The sequence below is a fragment of the Cryptomeria japonica genome, chromosome 10, assembly GCF_030272615.1.
Source record: "Cryptomeria japonica chromosome 10, Sugi_1.0, whole genome shotgun sequence".
Classification (NCBI taxonomy): domain Eukaryota; kingdom Viridiplantae; phylum Streptophyta; class Pinopsida; order Cupressales; family Cupressaceae; genus Cryptomeria; species Cryptomeria japonica.
The window spans coordinates 633,624,676-633,646,375 of NC_081414.1; the positions used below are offsets into that span (position 1 = coordinate 633,624,676).

A 21,700-nucleotide genomic window follows, 5' to 3' on the forward strand; every position below is an offset into this window, starting at 1 on the left:
GGTCGAATGCTCATTCTATGGCTCCTGGAGTGCAAAAACAAGACCCCACTTTGACTGGAAAAAAACACAGTCAAACAACAAAATTGGGAAAGAAATCTAACATCACAAGGTTCGGCTCAGAACCAACTTTCCGATGCCTATTTGTTGTCAAAAAAACAACTCTGTATGCCCAAGATATGGCCAAAAAACCAACCCCCCCCCCTGAAAGAGGCAAAAGAGGTAGTTTGGTGGCTGGGCGGTGCTCCGGTGGCCAGTGGGTGGTGCTCTAGTGGCGACCTGGTGATTCTCTAGTGGTGGGCTATTGTTACCAGTGAAGCCTGAGCGACTGATGGGCCGGGCGGTGGATTCCAGTAGTGAGGTGGCCAGGCGGTGGCCGAGGTTGCTAGGTGGCGGAGGAGGCTGGGCTGGGCGGGGGCCGTTGGGGCGATGGGCCATGGAGGCGGAGCAGGCTGATGGTGCAGGGCTGACGATGCGGTTGGGAGCTACAGCAGTGGTAGGGCCGGGAGCCGCTGCAAGCAGCGGATGGTGGCGGGGCTGCGGGGAGCTGCGACACAAAGGAGGCCGCAGGGAGGCAATGGCAGGGCTGCGGTGCGGAGGAGGCCAGGATGGCGAGGGCCGGTGAGTTAGGGCCAGCAGGGGGCCGGACTGATAGGTCCGGTTGCCGTACAGCGGCCAGACTGTCAGCCCGGTACCTTGCGCAAAAAAACTTTTTGATTTTTTTCCAAAAAAACTTACGCCTTTTCAACAATTTTTTTGATTTTTGATTTTTGTATATTTTTTTTCCAAAAAAAAAAAAAAATCGGCCTAGATGCCATAAAAATGCAAAAAATAATTTTTTTTGAAATTTTTTTCTCAAATTGCATGACAGGGTCGTATGACCTAGATCTGAGAAAAAAAAACTCTTAGAGGCTTAGGAACCAAAATAGGTCAAATTTTATATGACCATAGGGGTTTTCAGGCCTTCTGAGCACGATGGTAAGGTCCGTTTAGGCCCAAAGTGCTAAAAAAAAAACCTATACCTAGGTGCATAAATTTTTTTTCTGAAACCCCAGATCTGCTTCCAAAGCAAAAAATTCTCAAAACAAGAATAGATAGCTGCAGATCTGAAGCTTTGATACCATATTGGAGTTGAGAAAATACAACACCACAGGAGCCCAAATGATCTCTGCAAGCTGAAAAACCTGTTACAAAGAGAAGCAAGGAAGCAAATCACAGAAGGAACAAAAAACACAAGAAAAATATGCTCCAAAAGATGAGAGCTCAATAATCTCCAAAATGTATTGTCAATAATAATCCTTCTTCATACAATGAAAAGAAACAACTCAACTTTTAATAGGTCAAGAAACCCTAAAAGGGAAAACCTAGGTTTGCACATAATAATTAATTAAAATAATTAATTATATGCACCTAAAGTTAGCTTAAGTGTAAAAGAGATAAAGGTAACTTAAATAATTAAACAAATATTGTTTAATTAATCAAGTAAATACCTGAATACTCTAACATATAGCTCTGCTTCTTACATAAACCCTTAACCTATAATTTGCATGATATGTCTGCCTTATTTCGCCTAATTACATTCCTCCATTCTTACATTATTCTTCTTACAATGTTCTACAATGAACTATTATATAAGAGTCATTTTACAATCTTGCCAAGTCGGCTTACAATGATTTTACAATAATAAACAAAATATATTATCAACAAAATTCCTATCGGCTTCTGTGCCGGTATGATTCCTTTCACTGCCGGTGCCAGTGGTCTATGTGCCGGTGTAGAGTCTGATCTTGCTAGAGCCGATGGATTGCCTTGCCGGTGTCATAGGATTGTAAGGTTGCCATCAATGAAAAAACCTTCAATCACCTACAATGTCTCATTGGAGTGTGCATTTGCCAACAATAATTACATAAACAAGCTTGAGTTCCACCTCAAAATTCGGCCTAAAGCCTCGAGAAGTCAAGCGAATCCATACGGGATTCCTTTTGAGTATGCATTGAATTAATTTTAACCTTTCAATTAGTATTTGCACAATTTGGTTAAAACACCAAGGAGCTTTGAGAACCAACTACTCACCCAAAACCAAAACCTAATCCTCATCCCCGAACACCTGATTACAAGGGACAACTCCATCCCTAAACTGCATACATACCCATTCCGCCACGGGATCAAGGCATAAAGTATGTAGTTCTGGTTTTTTAACTATAGTTTAATATAAATTATTTGGTGGGTACGCAACCCTTTCTAGGGTCAATGTCCCAGACAGTTTCTCCGCGGTTGCTACCCACGATGGTAGCTCTATAGCAAAAAGGCTCAAGGTGGCCTTTTGCTTGTGGCCTAAAACAACTAAGTCCTATTTCCTATCATATGCATCACCCTTGACCCATTATCATCCACCAAAATTCATCAAGATAAATAAATTCCAAAAATGTCACACATAACCAACCCTAATGGGGTTTTCCAAGGTTTAATTGAGTGGATGTAAATTTATTTGAGGTTTATCTTTTTAGATTATCGATCCAAAGGGGATTACCCGCCCCTTGGATTTTTAACTTCCAAATGACCCTTATTTCTCCCCGGTGTTTTATAGGGACGATGCCACAGACACCGTTGTAGCAGCTTTATTAGGCATTAAGTGCAGTCTTTCAACATGATGACATTACCCGTAAGTGTGACCCAGAGGCACCATAGATACCGAACGCTGAGTGCAGTAGTTCAACACGATGGCATTACCCATAAGCATGACCCAAAGGCACCATAGATACCGAACACTGCTAGTTTTTTTGTTTCAACTCCTCTTATTTAGTTGCCTAACTAGGAATTTAACTTTTAATTCATGAATCTTAAATGAAGCAATATACTGATACAAAAAAAAGAACTATTATATATAGGGAATTATGCTTGAAATTAAAAATTAAGGTATAAAATTTTTATGTAATCGAAAAGAACATAAACCAATCAACTACTTGCAAAGAGTATTTTCTTTGAAGAGAAAAAAAAAATATGATAATAATTTGAACTTGAACTAAAAGCATGAAAGTGTTAATTTCTTGGAAATTATGATACTTGAAAAGATAACTTATGAAAAAAAAGATTTGAATTACTTGCGAGATATAATTGTTTGGGAACAAAGCCACTACACTTTATGCACAAATCCTAACACTTGAAAGACACTAAATTACTTGAAAGAAAATTAAATGATTAAATTGAAGGAATTTGGAAATGAGTTTGGCACCTACTTGTTTGAAGGGAAGAACTATAAGCCCTTATAATTCTTCTTTTTGAAGTAACATAATTTTTTATCTTTAATTATCTTCTACAAATAATAACCTTACTTTGAATTTGAAATATAATACTTGAAAGATACTAATTTTCTTGAAACTCAATTTGCTTGATAAGGATGAGGATCCAATAATCTAGGACAATTGATTCTAACTTTATTTCATCTTTAAAAAGAATATGATTACTTGAATTGAGGTTCACAAGATAAGTCAAGTCTTATGTTAAAATGATTTCAGATTTGGTAAAAGTATTTGGTTTTCAATTAAAGTTTACCTTGAATCCTAATTAATATTATGTTCTTACAAAATAGAATATACAATTAAACTTAATGTTAATAAATTCATCTATACTAGTTGCTTTGCAATATTAATATAATCTCACCCTTTACTAGCCTTATATGCCTTTGACTATTCATAGATTAATTATCCTCAAATGCCTTGCATACTCTATATGAGGAAATCCTTAACTAACATTAATTCATATTTCCTGAAATACACAAAAGGGGTAATTCTGAATCCAAGCACAAATTACTTGAGAGGTAAATTCTTTTAACTTTTTAAAACTTACACTAATTTGAAGTATAAATTTTTTTTGTTTAATGTCTATTAAATAACTTATAAATTTTATATGAATGAGGGGATCTATTTACTACCAGAATTAATTTAAAGTTGACTAGTGATAATTGATAAAAAAAAAAGATCCAATAATATGGAATAAGTGTAAGGAGATAATGCTTGAGAATTAACTCAAAATCTAATCTTATGAAAGAAATACTTGCTTGAGAGTGAAAACATCAAGAAACTTCTAGGGGATTATTATTTCTTAAGGGAGTAAGACTATTAAATCAATCCTTTGAAATCGAACAAGTATTCAACTACATGTCTAACCAACATAATTTTATTTTACTCGAAAAGTGTAAATTGTTTCTAGGGGGACACATAATTACATGGTAGAGAAATCCTCTTCTATAAATTGAACTAAGTGAAGGAACCCAAAGGTTTGAGATGGCTGAGTGTCACAAAGTAATTCCTCTTGGAGATGAATGACTACTAGGTTTTTTTTTCTTGCTAACTTGAGAAAAAGTGTTACCCATTTAAAATAAGGAATAAGTTTTCCAATGCACTCATCATTTCCATCATTGAAACAAGAGGCTAAGATTCCCGTTATAAGTTCAATTCGAATTGGAATATTAGCTTAATGTTCTACTTGTTGAAAGGAATAATTATGATCTTAATACTCTAAAAATATTCCCATTTATGTTTATTGGTCAATGAGTGTAAGTAACTTAACCTATAATAAAGATAATGTTGATTGAGAAAATAATTAGTACTTGCTTAAGAATTAACTTTAATTTCCCTATTAAAATAATAACCCCTTAGGTACCAATTATGCTCTAATAACTTGAAGGATAGAGAATATAAATTAATTATTTGGATTGCTTAAAATATAGAGTTATTTCAATTATTTGATTTGTCTTAATTACAACTTCAAAAATAAAAATAAAAATTTGAAAAAGATAATTAATATCCTAATTAATTATATCTATTTAACACATAAACTAATTAATTAATTAATTAATTAATTTTAATTATTAATTTTAATATTTAATACATTAATATTAAGAAACTTTTAAAAAAACTTTAAACAAAATTTAAATAAACTTTAAACAAAATTTAAGTTTAATTGGTCGTATAAAAATATATAGAGATGAATATGAATATGTTTGTAAAAATACAAGAAGATGGATATATTTCCAAAATATACAAAGATGAATATATTTCCAAAATACATGGAGATGATTTAATTCCAAAATTCACAGAGATGAATTCATTTTCCAAAATATATTTACAAAGTACACAGAGATGAAATCATTTTCCAAAATATATTTCCAAAACACATAGAGATGAATTTATTTCCAAAATACACAGAGATGAATTTATTTTCCAAAATATATTTCTAGAATACATAGAGATGATTTTATTTTCCAAAATATATTTTCACTCTTTAAAAATCTGCTTTTTTAAGGAAAAAAGAAAATAGCAAGGAGGAGGATTTCTAAAATCAAAATAAATAAAAATCAAATGACAATATTTATATTTTGAAAGAAAAAAATATATAGAGATGAATATATTTCTAGATTACATAGAGATGAGTTTATTTCCAAAATACACAGAAGTGAGTTTATTTTACTAAATATATTTCCAAAAATCTGATTTTTTGAAAAAAAGAAACACTGAGGAGGATTTCTAAAAATAAAAATAAAATCAAATGACAATATTTGTATTTTGAAAGAAAAAAAATATATACAGAGATGAATATATTTCCAGATTACACACAGATGAGTTTATTTCCAAAATACACAGAAATGAATTTATTTTACAAAATATATTTCCACCCTTAAAAATATGATTTTTTTAAAACAAAGAAAATAGTGAGGAGGATTTCTAAAAATAAAAATAAAATCAAATGACAATATTTATATTTTGAAAGAAAAAAAAAAATACACAGATGAATATATTTCCAGATTACACAGAGATAAGTTTATTTCCAAAATACACAGAAATGAATTTATTTTACAAAATATATTTCCACCCTTAAAAATCTGATTTTTTTGGAAAAAAATGAAAACAGTGAGGAGGATTTTTAAAATAAAAATATAAACAAAATCAAATGATAATATTTATATTTTGATAGGAATCTATTAACAATTTTATTTCCTACATGCAATCAAAACACTTAATAGAATTAAAGAAAAAGATTTCTTTGGATGGAAAAAATAAATTATTATGTGAATTGGAATTAATCTACCAAGCAAATCTGAAAGAGACAAAACGAGATTTCTTTTGAAAATATAAAATTTCATATATGCAAAAATCTAGAAAAAAAGAAGAGGGGGAGATTTCTTTTGAGGGAAAAAATCAAGCAACAGAATTTGCAAGAGGAAACCTGGATTCGAAAGAAGGATCTTGATGCTGAATCTTCACGTATCCTAGCTAACCTTATTTGATCCATGCCTTGCAGACTGGTGGAGATCTTCCACGAGCTTCCTAAAATCTTGCAATATCTCTACGAATTTCTCCTACCACTAATATGATATTGAAACTAAAAAAATTTCCAAGATTATTCTATCACAAGAAAAAAAACATATTCCATCTTTTTTTTTCCAAAAGTTTAGCATACATTATATAGAAAAGGTGCACCATTTCCACTATTGAAAGCACTAATTGAAATTAGAGATTCTTTTCCAAAATTGTCTTCATGCAAAATTGATTGATAGGATAGTGGGGGTTACATGCATATTAAATTTGAATTTGAAATTCTTTCATGCAAGATTTATTCCTTACAACTTGTCATAGTGGCGGTTGCATTTGACCATGCATTTAAAATCTAAATTCAAAATTTGCTTCTAGAATCTTCTCATTTTCCCCTATGACATGTGCTTGATTAATATGTTGAATAAATAAATTTATGTCCTTATGAGTGAGTCACCACTTATTAATTCTTCTTTAAAAATAATTTCCGTCCTTATTCAATTTCCATCAAGAAATATAAACTTGTAAATAGGTTTACGACCTCGAGAGTGTGTCACCACTATTTAATTATTATTTTTATTTAAAATAGCTTCACCCCCATTCTATTTATCATTTACTAACATTAATCATGAAATTCAAAACAATAATAATAAGCAGTAGTGATAACAATAATAATAATAATAATAATAACAATAATAATAACAATAATAATAATAATAAGTCATATCAAGGTCCAAAAAGAGGGTTGTGACATCCTTCCCCCTTAAATTGTGCATCCTCCCGATGCACTAAATATAACCTTAGAAAGAGTGTTGATTCATAATGTCTATAACTAAACTGAAAACAACTACTGCATCTTAATTGTATTTTCCCATGTAGTATTCTATTCATCATATTGATTCCATTGTTCTTTGCATTATCCAACCTCTTTCTTGCGCATTTGTTAATGGTGCCTCTTCAAAACTTTGAATGGCTCTATCGTTCTTTCCCCTAATTCTTAGGAGGATCATTCTTTGCTTTGTGAAACCTTCGTGAATAATTTATCCTCTTTGTTGATCATTTCCATCTTAGTTTCCCCTATTATTAATGTATCCATCCCTTAGATTTTTTTTTTTTAGGAATTATTCTTTTGATCTTTGTTGAATTTGTTGTGTTTCCCTTGAGTTCATGCTTCCCTTTGAATAAATGATTCTTGTTAAAAATCTATCTTGTTATTGCTAAGGCTTGAATTTTCCTTCCTTGTTTTAAAGATTTCTTAAGTATCTCATTCATACCTTCGGGTCCATGTATGTTAAATTTTGTCCCTAAGTTGGTACTTAGCCCCAAAAATGAACTTCTTGATTTGACCCTTTCTCGTAATTTAATAATTTGGCAAACTTATTTCAATATTGTTGAGCTATCAAAGCCCCTTATCGAAGATTATGGAATCATGTCACCTTCTCATCGAAGAATAATCATGATAGCCACCTTTTATGAAATGGCGAATAAATTTATCTCATGTGATTATATCCTTATTGTGCTCATTTGTTCCTTATTATTAGTCCTCCAACTAGTTGCTTCCCATTAAGTTGATAGGAATCCAAAATTCCTTAGTTGTTTCTCTGTATACCCTTAGTTCAAGGTATTTTCCAATCTTCAACTCCTTCACAAATTTGCTTCCCATCAAACCTATGTGGGTTGATTTTCTTCAAATCCTTATATAGATCCTATATATTATATTCCCTCCTACCATCCATCTCATTTCCTCAATCATTTCCAAAGTCCTCATTTTCAAAATTGCTTCTATTTACTTGATGTCATTTGCCTTGCTCCACGGTCCTGCATTGATTGTTCCATGGAGTTGATCTCATCCCTTTGCTTAGTTAATATGTTGATTCTAGTTTTGACTTCTTATTTCATTATTCCCTTAGTCTAGTTGATTTCCATCATTGGTAGCTTCCCTTTGACCCCTTGAAGTGGTGGTATGGTTTCCTCTTCCACTTTCTTTACCTTCTAGGTCTTCTAGAAATTTGAATTTCTTATTTAGTTTTTGATTTAATATATAGCGATTTACCTCTACAACCTCCAACTACTTCCAGGATACTTTTCAAGATTGTATAAGTTGAAGTGAGCTCAAGGCCTAGACTTGAACCTTCGCTCTGATACCAAATGTAATAACCAACTCAACTCAACCCAAAAATTTTGTCTATTTTTTTTTTTATCACTTATTCTTAATAGTGTTTGATTAAATCGCATACTTAGGTACATCTATCCAAATGAGATAGGCATCCATCCAACCAGGATGGGCATCTAACCATACAGGTTAGGCATCTATCCATACAGGACTAGGAATCTAACCATATGGGTTAAGCATCTAACCATATGGATTAGGCATCTGTCCATATGGGACAAGAGGTTTCATCTATCCAATCCGAGATAGGCATCTACCCAAACGGGGTAGGCATGTATTCATAAGAATAGGATATGCTCTGGCTAGAGGCTTTAGACTCATCGGGACCATCTGGGTCCTGAGCCACTCTCTAAAGACTACACTCCCCTACTAGGAGTGCACCGAGGTCGCCGTCCTTAGGAATATAAAAATAATTACATAAATAAGCTTGAGCTCCACCTCGGAATTCAGCCTAAAGCCTTGGGAAGTCAAGCGAATCCATACGGGATTCCTTCTAAGTATGCATTGAACTAATTTTAACCTTTCAATTAGTATTTGCACAATTTGGTTAAAAGACCAAGGAGCTTTGAGAACCAACTACTCACCCAAAACCAAAACCTAATCCCCATCCCTGAACGCCTGAGTACAAGGGACAACTCCGTCCCTAGACTGCCTACATACCCGTTTCAACATGGGATCAAGGCGTAAAGTATGTAGTTCTACTTTTTTAACTATGGTTTAATGTAAATTGTTTGGTGGGTACACAACCCTTTCTAGGGTCAATGTCCTAGACAGTTTCTTCGCGGTTGCTACCCATGATGGTAGCTCTATAGCACAAAGGCTTAAGGTCGCCTTCTGTTTGTGGCCTAAAACAATTGAGTCCTATTTCCTATTTCCATCTTTTAAAATAAATTATGCCCTTATTCAATTTCCATCAAGAAATATAAACTTCCAAATAGGTTTACGACCTCGAGAGTGTGTCACCACTATTTAATTATTATTTTGATTTAAAATAGCTTCACCCCCATTCTATTTATCATTTACTAACATTAATCATGAAATTCAAAACAATAATAATAAGCAGTAGTGATAACAACAACAACAACAACAACAACAACAACAACAACATCAACAACAACAACAACAACAACAACAACAACAACAACAACAACAACAACAACAACAACAACAATAATAATAAGTCATATCAAGGTCCAAAAAGAGGGTTGCGACAGAAATTAAATCAATGGTATTTTCTCAATAACCTCTTGAATGTTTGTGAGAGTATCTTTGTTTATACTAGTGAATTGCTCTATAGTGTTGATTACTTCAATTTTCTAGTTTAAATGCATCCATCCACTCAATAAACAATCTAATTTTTTAATTATTAAAGAAATTTTATGCTAACATGATTTTAAAGTTACAACCTTTATCTCTCTAATTAATGGTAAGTGAAATTCCAATGTCAACAACCTCAAATCCTCCTCTTTTTTTAATGATGTGATTGAAATCATCATAGATTTTGCGATACACTAAAGTAGATTCATCTATTAATTTCTAACCTTGAGAAAGGGAATTCCTTATCCAACATGTGATACCCTTTGTTGCACACCGAATCTCATCTACTTTTTGTATTTCTTTACTAGACATTATATTATGTGAAGATGTGAAATATTATAAGATTGTACTAGGTCTATCAAAGATTACACATCTTCATTCTTCATAGAATGGTGGACATTGAATTTTGTTTCTATAATCTCTTTCTCAAATTTACTTCATTGTTTCCTAGCTAAATATTGGATAATTTTCATATTTTTACCATATTGAAGTCAACAACCAAGATAAAGAAATTTTTAATACCAAATAACCTTCTACACATAAGATGGAAATGAAAAAAGACACCTCATGAGATTATCTAATGTTAGAAAACAAAAGATTTTATTGTACCAAATAAGGATGCAAGATCAAAACTATAAACATGAATACAATATGGGAAATATGCTCAAGATACAAAATGTACAAGAGAAGCCTTGCCTTTAAATCTAAGGTAGGACTAGAATAAAATATAAGATTATGCTAAATGTCACAATCATATGATATGGGACACAAAGAGAGAACTATAATATGTGTAACTTACACAAGACTTAAGTAAACTTAACAGTTGGGTGTGAATAGGTCTTAGAAGGAAAACAATTAGGAAATAATCAATTTCACACGTGATAACCTTGCAATATATTAGATAAAGTTTGAAGACTTCCTCTTTTTTAAATTCAAATTTGTAAAATAGAGAAATTGGTATACCAAAATGTTTACCAAAAAACAACAAACTAAAACTTAATTTCACATATGCAAGAAACATTAAATAGTGGTAGCTAGATGATTTTATTCTCTCTTTTTCACACAAGTGGGCTATTGGTAAAAGGTTGTGATAAAATCACCCTAATAGAGAACACTAAGGAAACTAAGTTGCACATGGAAGTAACACAAGAAATAAAAATTTCCAAATGAGACTATGCAACCTAGTATGTCATTGCCTCCTAAACCATAAATATTGGAAATCAAAGGGAATAAGGTTCTAATTCTACCAAGACAAAGGAATTAGCACTATTATTTCAATTTTATTTGATACACAATCATGACAGGCAGTTGATTCTTCTATTTCAATATTTTTTATGTCTATAACATGTCATTTTGTTGGCACATTCTGACTACATTTAACAAATGTTCAAATATGACATTAATCTTGGTTCCTCATCCACCCTTTGAGAATGAAAGCTTCACAACATCCTTCTTAATAGTGAACATTCTAAATAGAGTGTGTGATGGAAGAAATGAGGCAAACTTGGATAATAGATACATGCTCTATCATCATTGATGGGTGGACCAATATCAAATATTGACCACTCATCAATATATTTGTCACAAGTTTAATTGTATCTTATTTTATTAGAGCTATTGATTATTCAATGGAAAGAAAGGGTGCAAACTTCCAATTTCAAATTGTGAAAGATGTTAAAGAAGACGTTGGGGCCTCTAATATTTTACACTTTGTGACTACTTTAATGCATGCATGTAAGTTAGTTTTCTTAATTGGGAAAGGTTGCCACAAACACATTTTCTATACCCCATGTTATGATCATGCATCCGACAATGCATTAATATTATTAGGAAGATATCTTGAGTGGAGACAATGATGGTAGAAGCTAGAGATGCATAGATGTTCATTTACAACCATCACATCTCACATTTATTGTTCAATATAATTTCAAGTAAGGAAATATTCAAGCTTACATATATTACATATTCTAGAGCTACTTCATTTTGTTAAAGAGAATGGTCGGGGTGGATGAGCCTATGCAATTAATAGTGGTCAATTACAATTGGCATCGATAACTAGAGGTTGTCACAATAGGAGGAATATGTGTAAAACAAAACATCCTTGATGATGGTTACAAATTTATATAATGAGTGAGAATTATTAATTTTATTTTTAGTTAAAAAATTAATTTATTAATATTTTAATTCATAAAATTATTTTCCTTATTTCTAATAGAATTCACTCTTTTGCATTTGAATTTTAATCCTTATTTTAAATTATAATTTTTGTAACTTTTTTGCACTTGCAAATAAGATTTCTCCTTTATATCACGTAATGCACAAATCATAAGATATGTTAAGATAAATTCTTCAAGCCTTTGAGAGATTTATAAGACACTTGATAGCATACTTGGACAAAAATGAAAGGTATTCATACTAGGGATCCTACTTTGAGATTTGATAAGGAGAATATTAGGCCCATTGAGATACAATTATGGAACATTGTAAGCACCACACTTCATATGGAAACCTATATTCTGAATCTCAAATAATATGTAGGAAGGATTGGGAAAGTGCATCCATCTCATGAAGAATAATTGAAAGAAAGGCTTATGAATTTCCTATGAAAAATGTATACTAATGAGGGTCAACTCTTTTAACACATTAGCTAGCCTTTTTCATTCCTTGTAATCCAACTTGAAGAAAACTAAGGTAATGATCGATAAAGGTACATTAGCTTAAATTGACACTATTAAATGGTGAATGTCACATGAATGTGATGCACTAGAGTTTAGGGTGTTTTCCTATATCCTCCTTTCACAAGTTGCCAATTAGATTTTTGTAAAGAAGAATTGATCGACATAAATTCATTCATTCAATCAAGAGGAATAAACTTTACCTCTGATTGATCAAAGAAGTTGGTGATCGCTCATAATGTTGTGCAACTACAAAATCAATAGAGAAACTATTTTATTTTAGTAGAAACTTGTTTAAGTTCAAACTTCATAGAAATCTCATGACAATGGGAGAAAAATATCCTAGATTATTGTAACAAGTTCTTTTGTGTTGGATCAACTAAAGCATCACATGTATCAATACTAGAATTACCTAAATATTTGGTATAGTCATTCTTGAAATTTGAAATTACAAGGCTAAATAAGTTAGTGTAAGATCTAAATTCTATGGGATAGTTAAAAAGTAATTTCCAAGTGAGTCATACCATTAAAAGAACCAAGTTAATCAATATCCAAGAAATCCTTCAATCTTCGGGAATAAATTGTAATCATAGAAGACCTCTTTAGAAAGTATTACTTGCTATAGAAATTGAGAAACCCAAAAGTTAAGAGACTATTTTATTTACATTTGATCACATGTCCCCTTCAAAGCATTCATTATCATATACAATAGCTAGCATTTATCATAGAGTTTGACAAAGCTGAACCAAAACTTATGTTCAATTGTTCATATTTTTTTAGACTAATCAAATGATTCCATAAAATTAAGGGCAAAACATATAGCATTAATTATTATTTATCAATCTATATTTAATTGATGAATACAGATATTTTGTCTAAATTTTGGTAGCTCATACTTTGGATGTTATATGTGATCACAAAAACAACCTCTATTGTTTTTACTAAGAATGAGTTGCACAAACACAGACTAATGCACATTTGAATGTGAATTGTATTTGTAGTTCTCTTTCTCCAAATTTAAAAGCTAAATTTTAAGAAAATAATGAAAAAAAACCAAATAATAAAAACAATCAAATAATAAAAGAATACCAGAAATAGCTAATCAATGAGTGGTTTATAATAAAATGAATAACCTAAACTAATCTTTTGAATTCATATTAAAAGTCCGATAGATCAAACCTGAGACAACTAATAAATGATAGATAATAGTTTTCTTGGACATATAACAGAAAACAAAATAGTGATGTAATTATATAAAAGAAATTTGTAAGGACCACTGCCAAAGCATTAAGAAGGTAAGATGATCTGATCTTTTATAACAGTAATAAGTTTTAAATCTTTTGATTCAACCCTAAATTTATACAGTCCACGTGGCTTGTCTAAGCTTACACATTTTGCATAAATGTCTGCCAGGACAATTGCAGCTACACCGTGTGGCAAAATTCCATACCCTTTTCCAAAGCTCCCATTTCGCAGAGGGTGGGGGGCTGTTGGCAAAGCTTTGCAAATTCTCCATCTGTCCTCAAACAAACTGACGGGGAGAACACCCCAAGAGCTGAGCCTGCTGAGCTGCTGGAGCAGCTGCTATTACAGGACAACAATCTCAATGGCAGCATACCTTCACATATTTCACAGATGAAATCTTTGCAGTATCTCAATATGGGCAGAAACCTTCTCTCTGGAAATATACCGCCTGAATTTGGTAAGTTACAAAAGCTTAGATATCTTTCTTTGGCTGTGAATAACTTGTCAGGAAGCATTCCAAAGGAGGTAGGCCAATTGAGTTCTTTGGAAAGCCTTTATTTGTATGTGAATCATTTCTCCGGAAGCATTCCCTCTGAGCTGGGCAATCTAAGTAGGCTGCATGAAATGCATTTGGGAAACAACTATCTTTCCGGACAGATACCACAACAGCTATTCGTGCTACCAAATCTACAGTCGCTGAGCTTGAGCAAAAACAATTTAAGTGGCAGGCTCACATTGTCTTCCTGGCGGCTTCTAGTCCACATTGATGTCTCAGGCAATAGATTATCTGGTGACATTTTTCCTGTAATCGCAAATTGTTCTGAGCTCAACTATATCTTTCTTGACAACAATTTGTTTGAAGGGAAAATATCTCCCGAGCTTGGGTTAATGAAGGGTCTATTAGTATTATCTCTTTCAAATAATCACCTGGCAGGAAATGTTCCAGCTTCCTTTGGAAATCTCAGCAATTTGATGTATCTCAATCTCGGCTACAACCGTCTGGATGGATCTGTACCTGCGAGCTTGAAAGAGATGACAAAGCTGAGATTGTTATCATTGAAATATAACAGTTTGAAAGGCTCTTTGCCCGAGTGGGTTTGGAATTCGAAAGATTTGCATGTAGTGGACTTGTCAAACAATCTGTTTTCTGGCCATATTTCGCGTCAATTTTCTGAGTTGCAAGTTCTGCGGAGTGTACCCAATCCTTCAGAAGAGGGTTCTCAGGACGACATATTGTGGGGCAGCTTTGACGCTCTGTCGGGCAATGGTTTCACCAGTTCAGACAAAACCAACGCCCAGTTTATTTTCAAGGGCCACCAGCAAGATTTCCAACGTCTTTACCGCACAGAGGGCTTCATAGACTTGTCCAGGAATCGGCTAAGTGGTAAAATTCCCTCACAATTTGGCCTGCTCAAGGGACTCAGAAGCCTAAATGTTTCTTCCAACAAATTGTCTGGGCATATTCCGCCGGATCTCGGCAGTTTACCAATTTTAGAGTCACTGGATCTATCAAACAATATACAGGAGGGTTCACTACCCCAAGTGCTGGCCAAGATTAATTCCTTGGCAATAATGAACCTGTCATAGAACAGACTCGCCGGGTTAATACCTGATGGTAGGAAGATCTCTTTACACAACAGTTTTTTTCATCTGCAGGAACTCATTTCTTTCTTTCTTCCATGGCTGCAAGCATTTAATTAATTTTATTATTAACTGAATTCTAATATTCGCATAACTACAGGTGGTCAGTTCAATACCTTAGATAATTCATCTTATTTTGGCAATGCGGGGCTTTGTTGCGCTCCCCTGTCGAAAACCTGCAAACTAAGAAACAGAACGATTGGGACGGTAGCCCGGGAAGAGGGTTCTAAACAAAACACAAGGGCAATTGAATTAGCCGCTATAGTTATTGGAATCGCAAGCTTCTTTCCGATTTGTACTGCGATCTTCTTCAAGTGGAGGTGTTCTCACGCGCCCATTCAAGATGCTACTGATGACATGGAGATTTATTGTTTTGGAGAGGGTTTGAAGGTGACGGAAAAGGAGTTGTACAATTGTACAGACGGATTGAACGACACAAAAATCATAGGCACTGGGGCGTCTAGCACTGTGTACAGGGGAGAACTCAGCAGAGGAATGACCGTTGCAATCAAGAAGCTCAATGTAGAGCAGCTTGGCACAGAGGCCCAACGGAGCTTCGTGGAAGAGTGCAAGACACTGGGTAAAATTAAGCACAGGAACCTTGTCAGAATACTGGTCGTTTTCTCCAATCTGGCTACCAAAATGCTTTTCCTCCAATTCATGCCCAATGGTAATTTGGATATGCATTTGCACGGCTCAGATATGTGCCGACTTAGCTGGCAGACCAGACTGAGGATCGCATCAGGTGTTGCAAACGCTCTGATGTATCTTCATGAAGAAAGTGGTGTCGGGGAGATTGTACACTGTGATTTGAAGCCTTCCAACATCCTCCTAGACCAAGATTTCGAGGCCCATATCAATGATTTTGGAATTGCACGCTTAATCGACCCTGAACTTCACGGGGCAACACTTTCCAGCACATTTAGAGGCTCACTGGGATACATAGCCCCAGGTAGCCACAATTCTTTTCCCTCATTTTGTCTTATAGGTTTACTTTACAGTTTGTCTTTGTTTCATTACAGAATTCGCCTACAGCGAAAAGGTTTCAACAAAGGCGGATGTTTATAGCTACGGAGTTGTGGTGCTTGAAATGATTACAAGGAGGAAACCCACGAGCACATTTGATGGCGAAATGACGTTGCGTGAATGGGTAAGGTGTTGGTATCCGAGTAAAGTAATGGAGGGAGTGGATGACGGTGTTAAAGAAAATGCCACAACCGATCAAATAGTTTCCCTGTTAAATGTTGGCCTCCTCTGCACTCAAGCTGCTCCCAGTAGCCGCCCATCCATGAGGCAAGTATTGTCTCTTTTGACCTCCATCCACAACGCGTCCCATTAAACCTTAGCAGTGCTCGACAAGTCGATTATGCAGAAAACCTTGTACGTTTTATTCCCTCCGTTTTCACAATTTCAAACTATCAAATTGTACATTAATTAGTCTTTTTAGAGCGTCAGCAGCTAATTTTCACACAAAATGCTATTGTGAAAAAACTTTTAGATATACAAATCACAGTGTATTTTTGTCTGATTTTTTGTGGTTTTACAGTAATGAGGATGCAGATGATGAAGATTTAGCTACCAAAATTTTTGTGAAAATCTATTGTATTTTGTGGATTTTAAAAACTGGAGTGTTGTTTTGTGTGGAGATTAGCCACGTCATACATAAGTATCATATGTAATCTATTCAAATATAATATGTTTCTTACAACTACACTATCATTCTCACATACATACATAAGTATCACATGTAATCTGTTCAAATATAATATGTTTATATGAGAAAGATGAATTTTGATTAATCAAAGTAGGATAATTATTTATTTATTTTGATGGAGATGAAGTGTAAAATTATTATTGATTGTTTGATTATTGAAATTTGTGGTGTTTGATTAGAGTGTGTTTATATTGTATTGTACTTTGAGCGAACTATATGTGTGGTTAAGATTATAAAGTCATTTTGTTAAGTGACAGAAAATCTTTCATATACTGTAAAAAGGTATCAAAGTACAAAGTGTCATGGAACACAATTTATAATGTATAAAGATGAAAACATACCTACAATGTTGTATGGTTGATTCACTCTCTCAATATACTTCTAAAATCGACATAATAATGTTCAAGAATATCCTTGCAAAGATTTTGTAATTTTTTTAAATAAACTAGTGGAAGAATAAAGTATATAGAATTTATAAAAATAACATAATTTGCAAATATGCAATATGTTAGCATCCAACCTTGTGGTAAAAATATTTTGTTGCCATCACATATTGGAAAGATATCCTAGTATAAAACTCTTAAAAAGTACCAAAAAACCCTAAGAAAATCCTACACAAAATCCTTTATTACTACTCTTGTACTCTTTTGTTATTTTTTAATGTGATCTACAATTGCTAGTTTCCATTTTGTAAGTTGTATTTCACATCTTATTCATTGTTAAGTAACCAACCCTACCACATTTTCATGTCACATTGCAAAATGATTTTTCCAATCACGTGTTGACTTAAAGATACATATTATCTTCCTTGACAACTCTTAGTTAGATCTTCCTTCATATTGTAAAGTGGTCACTCTAAGAATTTCCTCATTGATTGTTGTGTGATATTACAAAATGTGTTGCCCTACTTGCTATATATCTCAAATTGATATCCCATTCACTCATGCCATAGCATGCTCAACATAAGCTTGCCAAATGCTTAAAATTTTAAAGAAGTCATGTAGGCTCCTTCTATGGATTTTATCTTTGAAAACTATTAGGACATAAGGTAGGCTATTATGCATTATTATGGATTTCATTGCATTTTTTATTATCTTGCTCCAAGGAGTCATCTTTCTAGAAAACAATGGTAGGCTATTATGCATTATTATGTCTATTATTTTCTTTAGTTTGTGTTTCTTATTCATAACATCATGTGCTCCCCTCACATCACATATTTATCATTTTAGCCATTTGTTCATTCACTCTTGTATGATACTTTTCTATATATTGCTTCATTTGTAGTATATCCTCAAAGTGGCACCCCATCAATCCAAGTTGTGATTACATCATATTTGCCAACTACTGTAGGTTTGTAGCTTTTGTGCCCTTATCTTATAGCAAATAAGACCGACATTTATTTAAAACAACAACATGTACTCTACTTACATCATAGGGTGATCCATTGGCATTTTTCCAAACTATGCAATATGTGATTTAAGTTATTATAAAAAATCCTAGTATGCATGACCACACATAAAATTTTGATTAGTTCATTTGTAATAATTTGAAGATTTCTCATATAACACACCTATTCCATGTTAATTTTATATATGTCCAATCAATCAACCAACACACACACACTACTTTTGTGTCACAAAGTGTTACACTCCATCAATATTACTATTTTTTTTGTGCATCATAACATTGATCCCCTTCTATCTTAATATTGATATTTGTGTTACCTCTATTTTCAATGAAAGTAACCATGGCTTTTCCCCCTGCAAATCTTGCGCATGAGTTTTCTATTAAGTTTTTGAATTATTGTGTATGCGAGCAGTCTACTCTCATGAGAATATTGCACATAAAATCTAAAGGTTAGAATCCTTAAGGTGATCCCGCAAGAGTATGTTCTATTTTTTGTTTAAATGGGAAATTAAAATTAATATGTTTAACCAACATTTTACTCAGTCTTACTCATAGCAAGAAAATCATAAAATATTTGAAGATAATGGGAACTACTGATGTTTGAGATTTGTGTAGATTCTAATTTTGTGTAGATTCTCCCAATGATGTTATTGAAAGATTTGCTCTCTAGTGGTGGATTGCAGATACAATTTCCTCCAACACCTAGGTTTTGTGTGAAGATTTTAATATGGTTGGGGTGGTGTCTAACAAAGAAATATTATTGTTTTTTTGTTAGATAGTTGGTGAATGGGAGGAATAGTTCTATATACACAATCAATTATTTTTTTATGATCCCAATTCATACCACTACCATCCTCAAGTTGTTTGGTGTATGTGGAATAATTTTTGGGTGAGCAATGACATAGTCCATAAACAATTTGATCATGCCATGATTATGGTGCAATTTGTTTTTTATTTGTCTCTTCTCAAGCTCTTCCAGTTGTACCTTTCCTTGAGGTCACCCTATCCAATCACTACCCCATTAACTTTTTCATTGAATGGTGTACGGGCCTAGTGCAACCTTCCAAAACATGGTTTTTTTAAAATACTTCTTTGTTGAGTCACAAGACCACGTTGGACCACATACAATAGGTCTGGAATTTTTAAAGTCATCCCACTTAGTCTTCTAGGTAGATTGTCTGATAGAACCATTCTATCTAGTGCATGTCATGCTTCCTTTGCATTTAGGGATGCCAACTTGTTATTTTTCATCAACAATCCTATGAGGCTACTACCTTGGATCTCCAAAATGCCAAAGAAGAACTTACTACTATCCTTTTCTCTCCAAGTTTGCAAGTCCAAGTAGCTCAATTGCATCAACAGAAGCAAAATTTTGATGCCCATTTTGCTAGAAGAGCTCAAATCAAGGCCAAACTACACTAGTTAAAAGTTGGTGATCAAGCTTCTAAAGAGTTTATTTGGATCTTCATTCTCGCCACTCTTCACCAAGCATAAAAAAAATTAGGGAAGATTAGACCATTCTCTCTAAGCTACCAAATATTCACATGGTGTTTGTGCGGCATTATGAGAAATTTTTAACTGCTCAAGAAACTTTCCCTAAGTGATGCAATGCTCTCCAAGATTGTCTTAGAGTCATGCCATGTTAGCTCTCTAAGGCCCAACATAATTTTTTTCAGTGACTTCTCACCCTAGAGGATCTAAAAGAGGTTGTGAGCTCCATGGCACATGAAAAAGATCCTATTGTGATGGTTTCTTGTGCGACTTCTATAAGCCTTTTGGCCTTGTGTTGGTTCTAAACTTTATAAGGTTCCCTTGGAGACTTTTCATAACTATTCTTTAGGTAAATTAAATTAATAAAAGCAACATCAATTTCATACCTAAACCTAGCAATCCAAATTACATTTGCAACTAGTGGTTGACCACACTACTTAATGTCCTCTAGAAAACCATAGCCACACCTTGGCTCAAAAAATATATCATTTTCTCCCTCAAATTGTTCATCCTAAGAAAAGAGTTCTCATTAAATCCATATTTATTTTGGATAAAATTATTACTATCTAGAAAGGTAAGGAATGGGCCTAACGTTCAAAACAAAAATCCCTCTTCCTAAAAATTGATTTCACCAAAACCTAGGATCATATTCAAACATGAGCCTTGGAATGTTCTTCTCAAACACTATGTTTCTCTAGTTTTCTTGCTCACAGGCTAGCCTAGAAGGGGATTGAATTTCAAACCCTTCTTGTTATACTAAAGGCTATTCAGATCAAAGGCCCTTTTGTTGCCAAAAATATATGGCGCGCCTAGGAAGCTGTCAAGCCTTGGCTTTGGTGGATTGGCTCTCACATTTGAGATGGGTTATCTTTTAATCACCATAATATTTGGCAATCTCCTCTTATTTGTGTTCAAGGTCTCCCCTTGGATTTTCCTCCATGGTTTGTGACTTGTGATTTCATAAGATGGGCATTTTTGGTCCTTGAGATTTATTCTCTAGAGCTACTATGAATTTTCACACTTGGAAAGATTTAAGAGTCTAGTATTGCCTCATATGGATAGATTGATAGACGTACAACATGGTTGTGTTAGTTATTCCTTTGAATATGATACACAAGCTTGTCTTCACTCTATCAACCCTTGGTGGAAGGATTGGAATTGACATCCTAACACTATTTTTTGTAATTACAAGTTGTGGCTAGACTACTGTTGGCTCTCTCCCCACCTTCCTATGGTCTTGACTCTTAATTTAGGATGGCATTTGCAGTGATCTCTATTTGTGTGGAAATGACATTTTAAAATTGTCAAAAAAACTAAAAGAAAGGACCACAAGCTAGACAAGGGGCAAGAAAAGGTCAACAAAGAAAGGGAAGACAACTTGAGAGCAAAAACAAGGTAAGAGAATAGAGGAGAAGAATACGAAACATGCAACGCACTTAAGGAGAAGGAAAGAGAGATGCATGAAAGAGTTGGGAAGAAACAAAATGCCTCAAAAGGAAGAGGGGGACAAGGGAGGGTTGGAAGAGGGGAGAAAGAAGGAGGGGTTATACTTAGATAGGGGGTGGAAGTTGGTTTAAGGTCGTCTAAGAGGGGCTACGACATGTACCTCAAATTCCAACCACTATCATGTTTGAGGTTGGTAGGGTGATTGAAGATCTCAATGGCCTCCTTGAGTCTTCTTTTGAAGTAGTCCTTGTATTTGACAAGGATTTTGGTGTTTTCTAAGGGAATA

General features: G+C 33.8%; 1 protein-coding gene across 1 annotated transcript; it reads left to right on the forward strand.

Moving 5' to 3' along the window:
* Positions 1–328: 328 nt before the first annotated feature.
* Positions 329–16,695, forward strand: LOC131036052 (LRR receptor kinase BAK1-like). Its single transcript, XM_059212644.1, has 4 exons — positions 329–618; positions 13,895–15,243; positions 15,457–16,308; positions 16,379–16,695. The coding sequence occupies exons 1-4, from the start codon at positions 329–331 to the stop codon at positions 16,693–16,695; spliced, it is 2,808 nt and encodes a 935-aa protein (XP_059068627.1).
* Positions 16,696–21,700: the final 5,005 nt, after the last annotated feature.

Coding starts and splice junctions, on each gene's coding strand:
- LOC131036052 (XM_059212644.1), top strand. CDS start 329: ATGGGCCGGGCGGTGGATTCCAGTAGTGAGGTGGCCAGGCGGTGGCCG. Junction 619..13,894: donor GGCCAGGATGGCGAGGGCCG/GTGAGTTAGGGC, acceptor GGACAATTGCAG/CTACACCGTGTGGCAAAATT. Junction 16,309..16,378: donor ACTGGGATACATAGCCCCAG/GTAGCCACAATT, acceptor GTTTCATTACAG/AATTCGCCTACAGCGAAAAG.